Source organism: Geotrypetes seraphini, chromosome 5, assembly GCF_902459505.1.
Source record: "Geotrypetes seraphini chromosome 5, aGeoSer1.1, whole genome shotgun sequence".
Taxonomy (NCBI): Eukaryota; Metazoa; Chordata; class Amphibia; order Gymnophiona; family Dermophiidae; genus Geotrypetes; species Geotrypetes seraphini.
The window spans coordinates 3,059,835-3,080,393 of record NC_047088.1 but is presented as its reverse complement, the minus strand read 5'-3'; the positions used below and the strand labels follow the sequence as shown (position 1 = coordinate 3,080,393).

General features: G+C 45.2%; 1 protein-coding gene across 1 annotated transcript in view; it reads right to left on the bottom strand.

The window, feature by feature from the left end:
* The window catches only part of MED12 (mediator complex subunit 12), a 708,291-nt gene that overhangs the window by 494,425 nt on the left and 193,307 nt on the right, over positions 1–20,559 (bottom strand). Inside the window, exons 14-15 of the mRNA XM_033943934.1 lie at positions 2,165–2,245; positions 1,713–1,886 (exon numbers count right to left, since the gene is read on the bottom strand). Of these exons, the coding sequence (XP_033799825.1) occupies positions 1,713–1,886; positions 2,165–2,245 (255 nt within the window). The remainder of the gene's footprint in view (positions 1–1,712; positions 1,887–2,164; positions 2,246–20,559) is intronic.

The window sequence follows — 20,559 nt, the reverse complement described above, 5'->3', positions numbered from 1 at the left end:
AAGAATAACTATACCGGTCTACCAGGCGATACAGAATAGTTAAGCTCTAGAACACGTTGCCAGAGGTTATAGTAAAAGCAGATAGTGTAGTTGGTTTTAAGAAAGGTTTGGACAAATTCCTGGAGGAAAAGTCCATAGTCTGTCATTAAAACATGGAGGAAGCCACTGCTTGCCCTGTATTGGTAGCATGGAATGTTGCTACTCCTTGGGTTTTAGCCAGGTACTAGTGACCTGGATTGGCCATCGTGAGAACGGGCTACTGGGCTTGATGAACCATTGGTATGATATGACCCAGTAAGGCTAGTCTTATGTTCTTAATCTCCTGGTATGAAATGAGATGGATTAGATCAAGCCCTTCCAATCAGACAGGTGATGGGATTTGATATTCTTAACCCTGCAGCCCCATCAACATTTTGCTGCGTCAACATCCCCTCCCTCCATGTCAGTCTACATTGCACATTACATTTCCTCCTCTGTAGATTATTCAACCCCAAAGGTCTCTTCATTTCATTCTTCACACACAGGGCCACTTAGTCTTAGGCAGTAGGAACATTGGTATCCTAACCATTTGTGTGCATAAGTGACTCTTATAGCACTGCGACGTGGAAAAGTACTCTATAATTGCTTATATTCTGGCTAAAATGTAAGTGTGGACATTTTCACCCACTAAAGACCTACCATCTGCCACTTACACTAGCGTTTCACAGGGAAAAGAACATAAGCAATGCCTCTGCTGGGTCAGACCTGAGGTCCATCGTGCCCAGCAGTCCGCTTACGCGGCGGCCCAACAGGTCCAGGACCTGTGCAGTAATCCTCTATCTATACCCCTCTATCCCCTTTTCCAGCAGGAAATTGTTCAATCCTTTCTTGAACCCCAGTACTGTACTCTGCCCTATTACGCCCTCAGGCGTCCACCTTTCCTTATAGGATTGGCTTGGAACAGGCATCTGTTTATTGGCCGTTGGATTTTCAAGATGGAGTAAAACTTTGCGATCAGTATGCAATTTTCTGAAGTTACATGAGACTTCATTACCCAAATTTTGAGGGGTGCAGTAGAGTTACATCGGTTCCATGAAGCAGTACCGAAATGTGGCACGTCGGAACCAGTGAATTCCGAAGCTAAGTTTTATTTCTTTAAGCTACATACATAGGATGATAAAGTTTTAGTCAGTTTGGCGTTTAGAAATCCAATAGTGATCAATACCATCATCTTGACACTGTATTGAACAATGCGATGATTGGGTGGTGAGGCAGTACATTCGCCTTCATGTCTCTGAGCATAAGTTTCAATCACAGCAAAAGAAGATTTATCATCATTGGTTGTTGTTAAGGCATACAGATTGACTTTTCTATTATTGGTGGTATTGTTTCATCCTAGGCATTCTCCACATGCCACTTCTGTGCATCTCCATCCCCTTTCAATACTGATCATTTCCTACTCCTACTGATGGTTTCTAAAGCGCTACTAGAGTGCTCTCTCTGTCCCTAGTGGTCTCATAATCTTTAGCAACAAAGGGTTAAGTGACTTGCCAAGGGTCACAAGGAGCTGCAGTGGGAATTTGACCCAGTTTCCCCAAGATCAAAGCCTTTCAATCTGGCAAGCCTCTCTTCAAATTTCTTCCTCTGAGCAACATTTTCTCTGCCTTCATTTGTCATGTATCCTAAACAGCGAGAGTTTCACCCATTTCTGTCTTGTGCTTTTGGTTACATACCTGTGGTATAGGAAAGTGAGTGGCACACTGGATGTGTCGTGGCTGATCATAGAGACACGCTAAAGACCCCTCAACAGCTTTTTCCTTTACTAGCAGCTTTGCTTCCTTTTCAGCGTCTAGTTTTTCTGGGGAGGGGCTTCCCTTTGAATCACAATGCATGGCAGGGGAGAACACCTGGTAAGATAAACATGGGACATGTATGAGAAAGCATCACACGTGTTACCTCACACCAAGGCAAGAGAAAAGATCAGCGCCAAGAAAGTGGAGTTGAAAACAATGGACAGCAGTGACTTGTTTCCTACTTCTCTACAACAGGCATCCAGCTTTCTGTCTTGCTAACTGGGACATAAAAAAGACCCCATGGCCTATCTAGTCTGTCTTATCGTGCCATCTAAGGAATGCAACTCACTTTTCCCAAGGACCACAAGACATGCTCACAGGCAAGAACTTACAGAGAAATCTGCTTTCTCCATGTCATCAAAGAGAGTGCTTGAGTTATGGTCAATGTCCATGGATTCTGAGAGTCCTGTATCCTGAATAAGCAGAACACATAAAAGAAAATCACAGGTCAAATGTCAGCATTTATCATTCTTTCATTTTTCACAGTCCTGTTCACCAGTGGTATAAAGCAGTGGTTCCCAACCCTGTCCTGGAGGACCACCAGCCAGTCGGGTTTTTGGGAAAGCCCTAATGAATATGCATGAGAGAGATTTGCATTTAATGGAGTTGATAGGTATGCAAATCTGCCCCATGCATATTCATTAGGGCTGTCCCAAAAACCTGACTGGCTGGTGGTCCTCCAGGATACGGTTGGGAACCACTGATATAAAGGACACAGGAAACCAGAGGTATCATGGCCGTCAAACTATTGGAAAGGAATTAGGCATATTTTAGGGGGAAAAAACAGAAGACTTATTTATTTCAACTGGCTTATTTTTCAGTATTAATAGATGGCTGTTATATTTCTTATTAATGTTATTTCTGTACTCTGCCAAAAATCAAGTGATTATAAATGCACTAAATTAAAAAAAAAAATAAACAGCACCTCCCCCACAGTCTCCCCACCTTTATCCTATGTTGCTTTTCAACTCTGATGCTTTCATTTAGGGAAAAGGTGATGACTCAGAGTTTGGAAATGAAAGACAGGCCTAAACTCAAGTTTCCCCAGAGGCAGAATCAGCTCAGAGGACTGAAATGCAGAACCAAGCCCACTCACAGCCCTACTGAAATCTACAAAGACTAGACTGTAGCGCAAGTAATCCAGCCATCAAGAGGAATTTATTTATTTTATTATTTATTTCTAAAATTTCTTAACCAACTATAACTAAGCAGTTTACAGCATAAAACTTTCACAATGATTCAGAGGACAACATATAAAGCACAGTTACTTACCGTAACATGTGTTATCCAGGGACAGCAGGCAGATATTCTCAACATATTGGTGACGTCAACCACGGAGCCCTGATGCGGACAGTTTCACAAGCAGACTTGCTTGAAGAACGTTTAGAAAGTTCGTGACTGCCGCACTACGCATGCGCCAAGTGCCTTCCCGCCCGACGTAGGGCGCACGTCTCCTTAGCGTCTCCTCAGTTCAGATAGCTAGCTAAGAAGCCAACCAGGGGAGGTGGGTGGGTTGTGAAAATATCTGCCTGCTGTCCCTGGATAACACTGTTACGGTAAGTAGCTGTGCTTTATCCCAGGACAAGCAGGCAGCATATTCTCAACATATGGCTGACCTCCAAGCTAACCAGAATGAGATGGTGGGAGCGTTGGCAATTCAGGAGAATAAATTTTGTAATACTGCCTGGCTAAATTGGCCATCCCGCCTGGACCACAAATCCAGATAATAATGAGAGGTGGTTTTGTAGGTACTTGGAGGCCAGCAGAAAAAAAAAAGTTAATGTCATTAAAGAAATGACAATTTTGCATGAGGTAAAACTCTTATAGTTTATAAATCTCCACCCCACCCCCCCTCGAAGGCCTGCATGTTTCCCCCTTCTTTGCAGCATCCTCCAGCTTCCCCCTGGCCTCCAGGTTTTAGTTTCAGCTAATTACCGCAGCCTGCAGAAAGGATTGCTGGTACTGTAGCATTCCTTGCAGGCTGTCATCGGCCTCTGCAGCACGTTCCCTCTGCCATGGTCCCACCCCTCCTCTGACGTCAGGGGTAGGATCACGGCAGAGGGAACGTGCTGCTGAGGATGCCAGCAGCCTGCAAGGATCGATACAGCACCGGCAATCCAGGCTGCAGTAATAATCTGAAGGTAAGAGCGGGAGGCCAGGGGGGAAGCCGGAGGACACTGCAGAGAGCAGACAGCACAAGTACAAACATCACTAGTACAGACCGCGGGCTGCAAACTAGTACCTGGCGGGCTACATGTGGCCTCCAGGCCGCAAGTTTGAGGCCACTATTCTAGATGCAGTCCAGCCTGAGCATAGCACAATGAGATGCAAGCAGCCAACCAGTTGAAGATTGTTCTCTTAGAAACTGGATGTCCCAACTTATTTGGATCAATGGAGACAAAAAGTTGAGGAGAAGATCTATGCGGCTTAGTCCTTTCTAAGTAGAAAGCCAAAGCACGCTTGCAGTCCAGAGTATGAAGAGCTATTTCTCCAGGTGAGAAAGAGGCTTTGGAAAGAACACTGAAAGTACAATAGATTGATTTAGATGAAAATCTGTAACAACCTTAGGTAAGAATTTAGGATGAGTGCGGAGTACCACCTTGTTGTGATGAAAAATTGTGAAAGGTGGATCCGCTACTAAAGCTTGTAGCTCGCTGACTCTGTGAGCAGACGTGAGAGAAATAAAGAAGACCACTTTCTAAGTCAGATATTTGAGATGAGCCAAAGACATTGGTTCAAATGCGGGCTTCATCAATTTAGCAAGAACCACATTGAGATCCCAAACTACTGGAGGTGGTTTGAGAGGTGGCTTGACATTGAAAAGTCCTTTCATAAATCTGGAAACCACAGGATGAGCAGAAAGAGGTTTCCCCTCTAGTAGCTGATGAAAAGCAGTAATTGCACTGAGATGGGCTCTAATGGATGTTGATTTGAGGTCTGGTTGAGATAAATGAAACAGATAATCCAGAACTGAAGATAAAGAGATAGACTGAGGCTCCTTGTGATGAAGGTTGCACCACGCAGAAAACCTAGTCCATCTCTGGTTGTAACATTATCTGGTGGAAGGTTTTCTGGAAGCCTCTAAAATGTCTGTTACTGATTGAGAAAACTGTAGGTTGGAAGTTACGTTGAGAGGTACCAAGCTGTCAGATGTAGAGATTGGAGGTTGGGATGAAGAAGAGAACCCTGACTCTGTGTAAGCAGAGACGGAAAAACTGGTAGAAGTAGCTTCCTGCTGCTGAGTTGAAGCAGAAGGGAGAACCAAGGTTGTCTGGGCCACCAAGGAGCTATCAGAATCATGGTGGCATGTTCTTGTTTGAGTTTGACAAGTATCCTGAGAATTAGAGGAAATGGGGAAAATGCATATAGAAATTTGTTCGTCCATTCCAGAAGACAGGCATCTACCTCCAGCCGGTGAGGAGATAGATCCTGGAGCAAAACTGGGGCAGTTTGAAATTGTGGGGAGATGCAAACAGGTCTATCTGAGGAGTCCCACACTGAGAAAAAATGTGACAGAGAGAGGGAGAATTGATTGTCCATTCGTGAGGTTGCAGAAGATGACTCAATTTGTCCGCTAGAGCATTCTGCTCTCCTTGAATGTAGACTGCTTTCAGAAAAGTGTTGTGCAGAATTGCCCAATTCCAAACCTTCTTTGCTTCTTCGTACAGGGGAAGAGATCCTGTTCCTTCCTGCTTGTTGTCGTAGTACATGGCAACTTGATTGTCTGTATGGATGAGCACTACCTTATCGTGAAGAAGATGCTGAAAAGCTTTGAGAACATTGAAGATCGCTCTGAGTTCCAACAAATTGATGTGATGTCAATGATCCTCGGTGGACCAATGCCCCTGAGTGCGAAGACCATTTATTAATAATAATAATAATAATAATAATAATTGATTTTTATATACCGCCATACCCGGAAGTTCTAGGCGGTTCACAACAATTTAAACATGATGCATACAATACAAATCATTTAAAATTCAGCAAGTTAGATACATACGATATAGGAGGAAATATAAACAATTTTAAAATGAATAAAAGATAGCCCTCTAAGCATAAGTTGAAGAATCCATTGTGATAACCTTCTGGTGAGGGGGCGTTTGGATTGGAACAGTAAACCTCTGGAGAGATTGGATGAAAGCATCCACCAGTGAACAGATTGCTGAAGAGAAGGAGTCACTGTAATGTATTGAGAGAGTGGGTCGAAAGCCTGCGCCCACTGAGATGCAAGGGTCCACTGAGGAATTCTGAGGTGAAGTCTGGCAAAAGGAGTCACGTGAACTGTAGAGGCCATGTGACAAAGGAGAACCATCATGCGAAGTGAGGGTCGACACTTTGTGACAGTGTCGTATGAGAGTATCCTGACGTTGTTGAGGAAGGAATGCTCTGAGTTGTACAGTGTCCAGAATAGCTCCAATGAACTGCAGAGTCTGAGAGGGCTGTAGCTGGGATTTTGGAAAGTTTATTTTGAACCCCAAACTTTGGAGGAACCAAATAGTCCACTGGGTCGCTACAATAACCCCCTGAGATGTTGAATCTTTGATGAGCCAGTTGTCCAGGAACAGGAAAACCTGAAGACCATGGCTACGCAGAGCTGTTGCTACTACAACCAGGCACTTGGTAAAAACTCTGGGAGATGATGCCAGGCCGAAAGGCAGCACTTTGTATTGAAAATGATGACTTCCCACCCGAAATCTGAGAAACTTGTGAGAGGCTGGATGAATGGGAATGTGAATGTAAGCCTCTTTGAGATCCAGAGAGCATAACCAATCGTTGTGATCCAGAAGGGGATACAAGGGCGCTAGAGACAGCATCCAAAACTTTTCTTTGACGAGAAATATGTTGAGAGCTCTGAGATCCAATATAGGTCGTAGACCTCATAGAAACATAGAAGATGACGGCAGAAAAGGGCTACAGCCCATCAAGTCTGCCCACTCTGCTTACCCACCCCCTGTCTATGCCCTAATGACCCAATTTCCTTATCTTGACCCTCGTAGGGATCCCACATGGGTATCCCATTTATTCTTAAAGTATGGCACGCTGTCTGCCTCGATCACCTGCACTGGAAGCTTGTTCCAATGATCAACCACTCTCTCTGTGAAGAAATACTTTCTGGTGTCGCCATGAAATTTTCCGTCCCTGAGTTTGAGCGGGTGCCCTCTTGTGGCCGAGGGTCCCTTGAGAAAGAAAATATCATCTTCCACTTCGACACGTCCCGTGAGGTACTTAAATGTTTCGATCATGTCTCCCCTCTCCCTACGTTCCTCGATAGTGTAGAGCTGCAATTTGTTCAGTCTCTCTTCGTACGAGAGACCCTTGAGCCCCGAGATCATCCTGGTAGCCGTCCGCTGAACCGATTCAATTCTGCGCACATCTTTACTGTAATGTGGCCTCCAGAATTGCACACAGTACTCCAGATGAGGTCTCACCATGGCCCTGTACAACGGCATCATGACTTCAGGCTTTCGGCTGACGAAACTTCTATTGATACAACCCAATATCTGCCTTGCCTTAGATGAAGCCTTCTCCACTTGATTGGCAGTTTTCATGTCTGCACTGATGATTACTCCTAAATCTCGTTCTGCTGAAGTCCTAGTTAAAGTTTCTCCGTTCAAGAAGTACGTCCTGCATGGATTTCCGCTTCCGAGGTGCATGACCTTACATTTCTTAGCATTGAAGCCTAGCTGCCAGGTTGAGGACCAACTTTCCAATGTAAGCAGGTCCTGCGCCATATAATTCTGTAAACTGCATTCACTTACTATATTACATAGTTTGGCGTCATCGGCGAATAGTGTTATTTTACCTTGAAGCCCTTGAGTGAGATCCCCTATGAATATGATGAAAAGGAGTGGACCCAGGACCGAGCCCTGCGGCACTCCACTGGTCACCTCCGATGTTTTAGAGAGGGTACCATTAACCACCACCCTCTGAAGTCTGCCACTCAGCCAATCATTGACCCATGCAGTTAGTGTCTCTTCTAACCCCATCGATTCCATCTTGCTTAGCAGCCTGCGGTGTGGGACACTGTCAAAAGCTTTACTGAAGTCCAGGTACACGACGTCCAAAGACTCTCCCAAGTCCAACTTTCTTGTTACCCAGTCAAAGAAGCTGATGAGATTGGATTGGCAGGACCTACCCTTGGTGAATCCATGCTGACTGGGATCCCGAAGATTCCCTTCATTCAAGATTGTGTCCAATTTGCTTTTAATTAGTGTTTCCATGAGTTTGCACACTATTGATGTGATGTGAGACTCACTGGTCTATAATTCGCAGCCTCTGCCCTGCAACCCTTTTTATGCAGAGGAACGACATTAGCTAATTTCCAGTCCAGGGGAACTATCCCCTTACTTAGGGAGAGATTGAATAGCTCAGCCAACGGTTTTCCAGGACATCGCTCAATTCTCTGAGCACTCTTGGGTGCAAATTGTCTGGTCCCATGGCTTTGTTCACCTTGAGTCTTGCCAGTTCACTGTAAACTTCACCTGGTGTGAACTCAAAATTCTGAAACGGGTCTTCTGTGCTTTGTGTTGCCTTCAACTGCGGACCGTGTCCCGGTGCCTCACAGGTGAAGACTGAGCAGAAGTATTCATTCAGTAGTTCGGCTTTATCGGAATCTGCTTCCACATAACTTCCGTCCGGTCTTCTAAGGTGTACTATCCCGCCTGTATTCCTTTTTCTGTCACTAATATACCTGAAGAAGGATTTGTCCCCCTTTTTAATGTTTTTGCCAGAATTTCTTCCACTCGAAATTTTGCCTCCCTAACTGCCATTTTGACCGCTATAGACCTGGTCCTATATTCTACCTTTGCCTCTCTTTTCTCCATGCGCTTGTAGGAGAGAAACGCTTTTTTCTTCTCCTTAATGAGGTGCGAGATCTCCGCGGTGAACCATTGGGGTTTATTGTTTCTTTGTCATTTATTTACTGATTTTATGAAGCGGCTAGTTGCTTCATGTATGGTTGATTTCAGTGTTAACCACTTAGCTTCTACATCATTGGTCTCCGCTTGGTCCTGCAGCGTCCGATGGACGTAATCTCCCATGCGTGCGAAGTCTGTGCCCCGGAAATTGAGTACCTTTGTTTTCGTGTTTGATCTAGGGAAGCCTTTCCTAAGGTTGAACCATACTATGTTGTGGTCGCTGGAGGCTAGCATATCTCCTACTGAGACCTCTGAGACGCTTTCCCATTGGTGAGTACCAGGTCGAGGATCGCCTGGGCCCTAGTGGGCTCCGTTACCATTTGTTTGAGACGTGCTCCCTTTATGGAGGTTAAGAGCCTCCTGCTACCGCTGGTTGTCGCTGAAAATGAGTTCCAGTCTGCATCAGGCATATTGAAGTCCCCTAGCAGTACAGCTTCTCCTCGTAGAGTGATATTCTCTATGTCTTCAATTAATTCTGCGTCCATGTCTTCCAGTTGTCTTGGGGGTCTGTATACCACACCTAGATACAGGCATTTTTCTCTGCCTCTTGCCAGGTTTACCCAGAGGGACTCCCCGGTGTACTTGACATCTGTGATCCTGGTGGTTTTGATGTCCTCTTTAATGTATAGAGCTACCCCCCCTCCTAACCTGCCCTCTCTGTCCTGACGAAGTAGATTGTAGCCCGATATAGCCATATCCCACCCATGTGAGTCCGTGAACCAAGTTTCAGATATTGCCACCACATCTAGGTCGGCATTCCTTATTTCAGCCTCTAATTCTAGAATTTTGTTACCTAAACTGTGTGCATTGACATACATGGCCCTCCATATCTTGTGTTTGCTAAGTCCCTGTGAGGCGTATCCTACCCGAGTCGGTGTGACTCCTAAAGAACTGTTTGCAATGTGGGTACTTACCTTGGACATGGAAGCGGAGTTTCAACTCACCTCATCAGGATAATTCCTTTCTGCACTAATATGTGAATGGGTACCCTCCCCCGACTTACCTAGTTTAAAGCCCTATGAAGCAGGCGGGCTAGTCGGTGTCCGAAGACGTTCTTACCCCTACTGGTCAGATGGAGTCCGTCTGGTCCCTGAAGTCCTTGTAGCGCTTCCTCCCGTCTTCTTTGGGACAAGGAAGTAATGGGAGTAAAACCCCGTGCCCTGCTGTTCCAGAGGAACTTCCTTGCACGGAGAAGAAGCAGAGGTTGAGCTTCCTGAAGAAGAAGAGTGGTCTGCGATGAATTGGAAGGATACTCTCTTTGGGGGAGATCAGATGGAACCTGAAGTAATTGAAGAGAGTAACCCTTCTGAATTATTGTGAGAACCCAGAGGTCAGATATGATTACTTCCCATCATTGATAAACATGATGGAGACGACCTCCGATAGGAAGAGGGGAGGACAGAGATAGAAAGATTGATGTTATGCTCTGTGTTAGATGGGCAAAAAGGCTGAGTGGATTTGGTTGCAGTGGGAGTCTGAGGTTTACGCTGATGTTGCTGTTGCTGTGGTTTCTTAGGAAGCGGCCTTGAATAAGATGCTGACTTCTGAGGATAACACCTCTAGTAAGACGGAGGTGGCCGATAACTCTTAGCAGTGAAAGGCTTCGGCTTTAGCCTAACTATTGAGGCAAACGATTTCTCTTGCTCAGACAAGCGCTTTGTAGCTGCCTCAATGGAGTCATCAAACAGTTAATTTCCCTGACATGGAATGTTGGCCAGTCGATTTTGCAGGTTTGTATCCTTGTCCATGGTGCGTAACCAGGCTAGATAGCGCATGGCCACCGAGAACGCAGTGACTCTAAAGGACATTTCAAAAGCATCATATGCAGCCTGAACCATATGCATGCAGAGTATGATGCATGTGTTGAAACTCTGTAAGCCAATGTTTTGGTAGATACTTGAAAAAAGTAGGCATGACATTGGCCCAATGTTTCAGATAGGATGTGAAAACAAAATTATAATTCAAAATACGATTTGTCATCATAGAATTTTGATACAGACGACGGCCAAACTTGTCCATGGTTCTTCCCTCTCGACCTGGAGGGACTGTGGCATAAACCTTAGAAGGATTGGATCTTTTTACAGAAGAGAAGAGACTGGTGGGACAGCTGAGACTTCTCAAATTGTTTACAATGTACCATCTTATAACGAGATTCCAACTTTGCTGGTACCGCAGGAATAAAGTAGGGGGTATCCAGATTTCGTTTGAAAGTTTGACGAAGGATGCCATTCATGGGTAATTTAAGAGAATCCCTAGGAGGATTAAGCATACCCAGTTCTTCCAAATACTCCTTAGAGTATTTTGAGTCAGACTCCAAGACAATATTGAGATCTGTACTCATTTGACACAGGAACTTAGTAAAGGACACCATGTCAGAAGAGGGATGACCCTGCTGAGGTAAAGGTGAACGAGAGCCCCTTGAGTTCCTCTTACTGCAGAGAAAGAAGGTGAAGCCTCTCTGGATTACTGGAACCGAAGATCCGAATCCATAAGCAGGAGGAATGTCCACTCCTGGAATGAACAGGAGAAGCAGAACGCTTTCTTTTTGAGGAATAAGCTGGAGAAGTAGGAAGATGTTTGGAAATGGAACTCGCAGGAGAAGAACTTGATTGACGAGAACTATGTGTCTGCCGAACACAAGGCTCCACAGCAGACTGCCCATACAAGGGAGTTATTGGCCTTGAAAAGTCTCGATGAACCGATGAACAAGGTCTACAGATCCGTTCTTGAGACGATGACCTCGGTCTTGACGAATGCCTTGAGAGATGGTGTGAGGATGAACTGTGCCTCGAATGATGCTGTATGGAACGAGCTGAATCCAGCCTCGATGAGGAATGACGAGGCGACCTCGACACATGCCTCGAAGAAGGTAACACCTTGTGTTGTGAGGTAGGACTGGAAGCTGGAGATTGAGGTTGAGACACTCTCAAGGACTCGGCTCCTTGAATAGAGCGTTCAGGCTGGACTTGAGGCACTCTCAAGGACTCGACTCCTTGTAATACTGCTGAGTGCTCAGGCTGGATTGCAGGAAGCAGGATTGAGGCAGGAGTCAATTTGGCAAGCATGTTACCAAACTCCTGATGCAGAATAGTTTCCAACAAATTCTGCAAAGCTGGCACCGAGACCAATGGAGCTGGTGTAATTAGTGTGGCTATAGACTCCAAAGAAGAAGACCTCAATTTGGAGGCATGCTTCTTTGGAAAGTGACCGGCTCGACTAAGCTCGGTGTCTGAGATTCCTGAAGGGCTGGCTTAGACAACTGAACTGATGGAGATACTGAGGATAATGGCCCCTCCGCAGATGACTTGGTAGATTTCGTCGAGGATGAAGAGGAAGGTTTGATCAAAGCCAAGGCAGAAGTCGAGGTCCTAGCTTTTAGCCCTGCAGAAGACTTCATCGAAGTCGAGGTCGAGGACTTGTCTGAAGTTAAATCCATGCCCCAAAATATTTTTTCCAGTTGAACACAACGTCGTTTAAGGGCTCGATTTTGAAGCGTAGCACAGCAAGTGCACGACTCCGGACGGTGATCCGGCCCTAAACACTGAATTCACCACTTCTGTGGGTCAGTGAGAGAGATCGCGCACTGACACCGGCTGCACTTTTTGAACCCCCGGGATATGGAATGGAACTTCTTGAACCGTCCGGGATATGGAATGGAAGACAGCTGTGGCTAAATTGAAGCCCACGGGCTGAGGCCACGGAACAGGCCCCACCATGACACGACTGGAAAAAATAAATCACAAAATTTTTTTATTTTTTTTTTAGTACACGCACAACACAGCAACCCTGGGACAATACTTTCAGTACACACATTTTAACACACTAGAAATAGCAGGAAACATATCATCAATCATTAATGAATCAAAGCATAATTCATAGTTCAGATTCCTCTTTAAACATCTCCCTTCCACATGGCATCAGAGGAAGGCATCTACATACAAATGAGTTTTTAACATTCGCTTAAACTGTAATCGATCCGATACAGACTAGGACTAAAACACAACAAATCAGAGCAAACCTCAGAGAGAAATTTAAACATAGGTCTAAACCCAAGAAACACTGCTAAGAACAGTCTAAACCCAGGACCAGGAATGAGCATCCCCAAACCAATAATTTCTCAGCCTCTTAAATCTGAACACTGAAAGGTTTCTCCAGGCATAAGGACAAGCCCCTAACCATCATTACGGAGAATTTAGAGACTTTGGATGCCTTTCTCATCTGCTTGAATGAGCTGTTCCCTGGCACAGTGGGCATAGCAGCACCTTTTCCTGTTGCTCTCCCAGCTGCTGAGAGCCCTTACTCCTGCTGCCACTAACTTACCTATTCTAACTCAGACCCTCCCAGACAGCTAGAGAGTGTTAAATCATCTGGACCGGAACTGAACGAACTCAAACATTAAGGACTCCTTTTACAAAGCCTAAATTGCCACATGCGCTAGCTGCTACCACCTCCTTTTGAGCAGGCGGTAGATTTTTGGCTTGCGCAGCTTCGTAAAAGGAGCCCTAAATTACTGATCTGCTATTAGTGATCTGGAAGCAGAAGATTGGAGGACTGCCAATTTAACACCAATTTTTATAAAGTGTTCCAGGGATAATCTAGTAAATGGCAGAATAAAATTATGGAAGCATAGATGAGGAGGATCATTTTCTTTTCTTTAGTCATAGCAGATGAATTCAGAGATGTATGGGTTATGTCCATCCACCAGCAGGTGGAGATAGAGACCCAAACTAAGGATGATAAGCTCCCTGGTTAGCCAGTATTTCTCATGATAAATCAGAAGAACAATCGTGGGACACCCTGAGGCAAACAGCCCTGAGAAACGAATCTAACAAGAAACCAACTCAAAGAAACCAGAAGGTTCCAGACCTACGGAAGAACAGAGAAACTGAGCTGAAAGGATAGGACTCTTGATTCATCTGCTGTGACTAAAGAAAATTATCAGGTAAGACATAATCTCTCCTTCCTTGTCATCAACAACATATGAATCCAGAGATGTGTGGGATGTAGCAAAGTAGTCAGAAGGGCAAGATACCACATGAAATACAGAGAAGGCAATAACCCAACGATACTGAGCCATTCAGTACCCAAAGATTGGATTCCTAGAAAACAAGAGACAGCCTAATTGGAGGATCAGAAATCCACCGCCTCTAAAACCCCAGCAGAAATAATACACTACCACCTCTACCAAGACAGAGGCAGTAAACCGCAAAAGTCCAATCCACTCCAGCCTCGCAGTGGATAGAGGGAGACTGGACCAAACGAATCAGAGCAGAGATTCCAAGGGAGGTGGTAAGCCATACTTAAAAAAGGTATGTACCCTCACAGCAGCTGACTTCACAAAGAACCATGTGCCTGAGCAGCAATGAACCAGGTCTTGCAGACTGATTTGAGGCTCTGCTTCAGAGGCCATTAGAGATGAAGCTGTGCTATCCCCATAAAGGAGATGCACTGCACATACAGAGATGAAGCTGTGCTATCCCCATAAAGGAGATGCACTGCACATACAGAGATGGAGCCAGACCATCTAGATAGAGATTAAAATGGGCTTTATGCTCAGAAAGAAAGACAGAAAGGAGAGGAATTCTAGACTCAATGAAAAAGCTAAGCTGCATAGACAAACTGCTCTATAATAAGAGAAGGAGTTGCGTATCATAAACAGAGAGAGAGAGATGGATGATGCACAGGCAAATTAGAGTTGCACGCTACTGCCAGAGACAGTGCTGGACTGGACAGATAGACAGACATAGACATGTGTTGTGTTATGTTCCTATATGAAACCATGGCACCTCGAGACCTATACTACATACCCTTAAGAAGCTGTGCAGCCTCGCCAGAGGAATTATACAGTCCATTCAGAGATGGAAACAAAGCCTAACCTAAAAAACACTGTGCATTATGCAAGTTGATAGAGGCAAGGTGGTGGTCACATAGGCACAGAAACAGCAAAGCCACAGAGATAAACAAAGAAGCGAACCCCAGACACAGAAATAAAGCACTATTGGAACTCACGGAGACAGGGTTGAGTTCGTCTGGCAAAGGAGGCATGCCCAACAGGCAGAAATGGAGCTGCACTCAACAGGCTGAGAAGGAATTGAACCTAAAGAGGAAGCGACATGGCATAGGCTGCAAGGGCCCATAGCCATCAGAATAGCAGTGCTCATCACTATAAAGGCCAAAACAAAACTGTATCCACAAAGAGAAGCAGCTCATCCAAAAGAAATAGCCATGAATTGCAGCAGCTGATAATATTATAATAGTAGTAGCAGATTTATAGCCAGAGCAAAAGGTACAGCTGAAATATGTTTGCTCATGAAGCAAAGAAGCTAGCCCAAGGACTCTTCTATCAAACTTGGGAGGAGCTGAGGGCTACTCCATAGGACAGAATGATATTCTCATAGCATCAATCCTGAAATACCACCTCTGCCCACTTAACATATCAAGAAAAAGAATAGCTTGTGGCCTGCCACAACTAATGCATGAAACAATTCAAAATTAAAAAATACAAACCGAACAACGGGGCTGTGTCCAATACCCAGAAAGAGAGGAAGCCAACTTTGCTCCATACTCAAAATTGGCACCCATGGGCGCTTCTGGGCAGAAGAATAAGGCAAGTACCTCAGCCACACCCCCTTCCAAGAGAGAGAGACAGGAGCACATATGACCCCTGGAATTCCTCCACCCTGGCTATGGCCAGGAAGAAAACAGCTGACCCCCAGAATGCCCCCCTGCAAGGGCCTGAAGATAAACTTATGTCCTCATAAAAAAATGGGAGGAAGCCAGTGCCCTAATGGCAAAAGATCACCCTGGACAACCCAAGTAACTGGGAATAGGCATTTGGAGTCCCTGAGAGTACTATCCCCATACCCACCCCACCCACCCCGAAACGCAAACCGGCACCCTTAGAGCCATGAGGTTGGGACCCATGGGGAGAGACAAGACTGCTGAATAGGAACAGAACAGGGGCTTTAAACCAGAGCCTGGTCTCCAGAAGCCCATGATAGACTGGCTGCCCCTCTGGAAACTCCTACTAGGCATGCCACCGTAATGCTGGAAGGGTGCAGCCGCAGCATCCCACTCTCGAAGGCTGCAACAAAAACGCCCAAGTAGGTGGGGCTAATGAGACCAAAAGAAGCACTGCATCCACCACTGCTAAAAATGAGGCTGCCAAAGGAGCTGCCGGTCAGGATCAAGGCCCACCAACAAAGTTCTCCCTAGGAGCAATTTGCTGTCACCTGACCAATCTAAGCACTAAATGGAGAAGACACATGGTCAGCCCACAATCTTCTTTTTTGAAAGGAGACCTACAGACTCAATAGGAAGAAGCACAAGCAAAATGGTCACCACCATGAAAAGAGAGTGCCAAAAGGGATCCACTCAACTCCCACAGCCCCGCATATAACAGCTACCAGATGAAAGAGAAAGGAGCCTGGCTTGCCCTGCAGTACTGTTCCCACCCCAGCTGAGGGAAGGGCAGAAAACAACACTTCACTGTTTATTTGGGGAGGGGGGGATCTTTTCATTCTGGTCCTGAAAGCAGATCTGCCACCATGCAGGAAAGCTTCTTACTTTTACAGACAGCTGTAGCAGCAAAACTGTACTTCCTCCTCCCCCCCTTTTTTTTTTTTAACAGCTCTGAGGAGAGCAAAGAACGTAACAGGAAAAGCACAGTTACTTACTGTAACAGGTGTTATCCAGGGACAGCAGGCAGATATTCTCAACATATGGGTGACATCATTCACGGAGCCCGGATGCGGACAGCTTCGCAAGCAGACTTGCTTGAAGAACTTTTAGAAAGTTTGCGAATGCCGGACCGCGCACATCTCCTCAATTCAGATAGCTAGCAGAGAAGCCAACCAGGGGAAGTGGGTGGATTGTGAGAAGCTGCCTGCTGTCCCTGTATAATATCTGTTCTTGTGAACCAACTCCCCACCCCCAGTACCTTTTTTTGAAGAAGGAAGCAGGAGGGAAGCACGGTCCCTCCACCTTCATGGCCTGTCGAACAAAATGGCAGGTCTTCCCTTCTCGGTGCATCATGTGATGCCCGGGGAGGGGCCTAAGTTGCCTAAGGGGCCTAAAACGCCTTAGGCCCCTTCCCATGCATCACACAGCATACTATCAATCAATTTGGAAAGAGGGAATGGCAAATATATTTAAAATGGTGTCATATACTGGCCTCCTTCAAAGATAGAAGAAGTGGACAGAGATTTAATATTAGACATTAAGGAGTTCATAATCAAAAGAGAAAAACGTCCAAAAACCGGCCTAAGTTAGTCCAAATGCCGATAATAAAACCGGGTTTTGGATGTATTTCTAAACGACCTAGGCCTTCATAGTGCCGCTAAACGGGGCGTTTCAGGAGGCGTGTCGAGGGCGGGAGTTGGGCAGGACGTGGGCCGGCTTAGACTTAGTTGTACAGCATGTATAACGTAAAGTTTAACAACAGAGCCTAGACCATGTAAAACATGGTCTAAGTCACAAAATCCCACCTAAACTCACCAGATAAGCACTTCAAACACATAACACAAACCCCCACATACTACCCCAGTGATCACCAACCCCTTCCCCGCCCCCATAAAAATTTTATTCACAACTTTAAATTTCAGCCTCCAGACCATCATCACCTGGCCACCTGGCATAGAAAAGCCTAGTCGTCCAGCCCAGAGGCAGCTTAAGTCATCTTGGGGGTGGGTTAGGGACCCATAGAGAAGAGGACCCATGCCCATAAGTCCCTGTACATAAGAACATAAGAAATGCCGTCTCCAGTTCAGACCTTCGGTCCATCTAGTCCAGCGATCCGCACATGCGGAGGCCCTGCCAGGTGTACACCTGGCGTAATTTTTAGTTACCCATATCCTTCTATGCCTCTCGTAAGGAGATGTGCATTTAGTTTGCTTTTGAATCCTAGGACGGTCGATTCCGCAATAACCTCCTCTGGGAGAGCATTCCAGGTGTCAACCACTCTCTGAGTAAAGCAGAACTTCCTGATATTAGTCCTGAACTTGTTCCCCCTTAGCTTCACTCCGTGTCCTCTTGTCCGTGTCAAATTGGTCAATGTAAATAGTTTTTTCTGCTCTATTTTGTCAATTCCTTTCAGTATTTTGAAGGTCTCGATCATATCTCCTCGCAGTCTCCTTTTCTCAAGGGAGAACAATCCCAGTCTCTTAAGTCGATCCTCGTATTCCAGTTTCTCCATACCTTTTACTAGTTTTGTTGCTCGTCTCTGCACCCTTTCCAGCAGTTTTATATCCTTCTTTAGGTTGGGAGACCAATGTTGGACGCAGTATTCCAAGTGGGGTCTGACCATTGCTGTATAAAGCGGCATTATGACCCTCTCCGATCTACTCGTGATTCCCTTCTTTATCATGCCCAACACTCTATTTGCTTTCTTTGCCGCCGCCACACATTGTGCTGACGGTTTCAGGGTCCTATCTATCAGTACACCCAGGTCCTTTTCTTGTTCACTCTTACCCAGAGTTGCAACTGACATTCTATACTCGTGTTCCTTATTCTTTCTGCCTAAATACATTACTTTGTATTTCTCTACATTAAACTTCATCTGCCATTTCTCTGCCCATTTCTCTAACTGACACAAATCACTCTGGAGTTCCTCGCTATCCTTTTGCGATCTGATTGCCCGGCGTAGCTTTGTGTTGTCTGCAAACTTGATTATCTCACTGGATGTTCCTTCTTCTAGGTCATTGATATAGATATTAAATAAAATTGGCCCAAGTACTGCATTGATACTTAAACATGTGCACTCCCCTATACACCCCCAAAACCCTTTTTGACTGGCATATAAGTGGCTCCTGAAGCCATAAGGGCTATTGGAGTGGTAGATAAGTGGGTCTAGGGGATTATGGAGGCAGTTTGGGGGGACTCACCGTCACCTATAAGGGAGCTGTAATGAGGAGAAGCCATGGCACCCTTTTTGTGAAGTTCACAGCAATGCCCTGTAAGGTACCCCACTATTTAGGTGGCATGTCTGGGTGTTCAATCCATCACTTTGCAGACCCCTCCCACGTCCAACAGGGCTTGTTCTAGGCGTTTTGGACTTGGATGGAAAGTTGGACGGAAATGTGGTATAAAGATGGATGATTTAGCGGCTTGGACGATCAGATCAGCAGGATGTATAATTAGACGATTTTCAAAAATAAAAAAAAGTTGGACGTCTCTTTCGAAAATATGTCTTAGGCTCTTTTTAACTTTGGACGACTTGCGAGATGGACATAAATGGACTTAGACGTCCCTTTCAGTTATGCCCTTCCACGAATATATCTAACAAAGGGAAGTTTTACTAATAGGTGGTTTTAACATGCCAGATGTTAATTGGTGTATCCTTATTGCAGCGTCTTCTAGAAGTAGGGAGATCCTGGATTCTCTACATGGAGAAATGTTCCAGCAGTTGGTAATGGAACCCATGTGGGATAGGAGTCATACTGGACTTGGTGCTTAGCAACAGCACAGTTTAATATCAAGATGGGTATAGAGAGGACTCATTCAAAAGTAAAGGTTCTAGACTTTAAAAATACTAACTTTGTTCATAAGAACAGCCTTACTGGGTCAGACCAATGGTCCATCAAGCCCAGTAGCCCATTCTTACAGTGGCAAATCTAGGTCACTAGTATCTGGCCAAAACTCAAGGAGTAGCAACATTCCATGCTACCAATCCAAGGCAAGCCGTGGCTTCCCCCATGTCTTTCTCAATAATAGACTATGGACTTTTTTCTCCAGGAAATTGTCCAAACCTTTCTTAAACCAGCTATGCTATCTGCTCTTATCACAACCCTTGGTAATGCTTCCAAGAGCTTAACTATTCTCCGAATGAAAAAATATTTCCTCCTATTTGTTTTAAAAGTATTTCCCTGTAACTTCATCGAGTGTCCCCTAGTCTTTGTAATTTTTGACAGAATGAAAAATTGATCCATTTATACCCGTTCTACTCCACTCAGGATTTTGTAAACTTCAATTATGTCTCCCCTCAACTGTCTCTTTTCCAAGCTGAAGAGCCCTAACCTTTATAGTCTTTCCTCATACGAGAAGAGTTCCATCCTCTTTATCATCTTGATCGCTCTTCTTTGAACCTTTTCTAGTTCCGCGATATCTTTCTTGAGACAAGAAGACCAGAATTGAATGCAATACTCCAGATGAGTAACATAGTAGATGACGGCTGATAAAGACCCGAATGGTCCACCTAAACTAAACTAAACTAAACTAAGCCTTAAGTTTATATACCGCGTCATCTTCACAGAAGTGGAGCTCGACACGGTTTACAGGAATTAAAAACAGAGAAAGGAACTCCAATGGAAGGAAGGAGGGTTTGGTAAATGGAAGGTGAGGGGGGAAGGGAGGGGGAAGTTACATTTTGGCGTAAAGCCAGGTTTTCAGATGTTTTCTGAAGTGTTGGAGGGAGGTCGAACACCGGAGATGGGCAGTAAAGCTGTTCCATAGCTCGGTGATCCTAAAGAGGAGGGATGTTCCGAGTTTTCCTGTATGAGAGATGCCATTTAGAGAAGGGAAGGATAGTTTGAATTTCTGAGTGGATCTGGTGGAATGAGTGTTCGAGAGCCAGGATAAAGGAAAGAGGGGAGGAAGGATGCCGTGAAGAGATTTGAAGGTAAGACAGGCGCATTTGTAACGAACCCTGAGGAAGACTGGGAGCCAGTGAAGCTTAGATAGAAGCGGGGAGACATGGTCGAATTTGCCTTTTGTGAAGATTAGTTTGGCTGCGGTGTTCTGAATCCGTTGGAGTCTGATAAGATTTTTCTTTGTTAGGCTTAGGTAGATGGAATTGCAGTAGTCAAGTCTGGAGA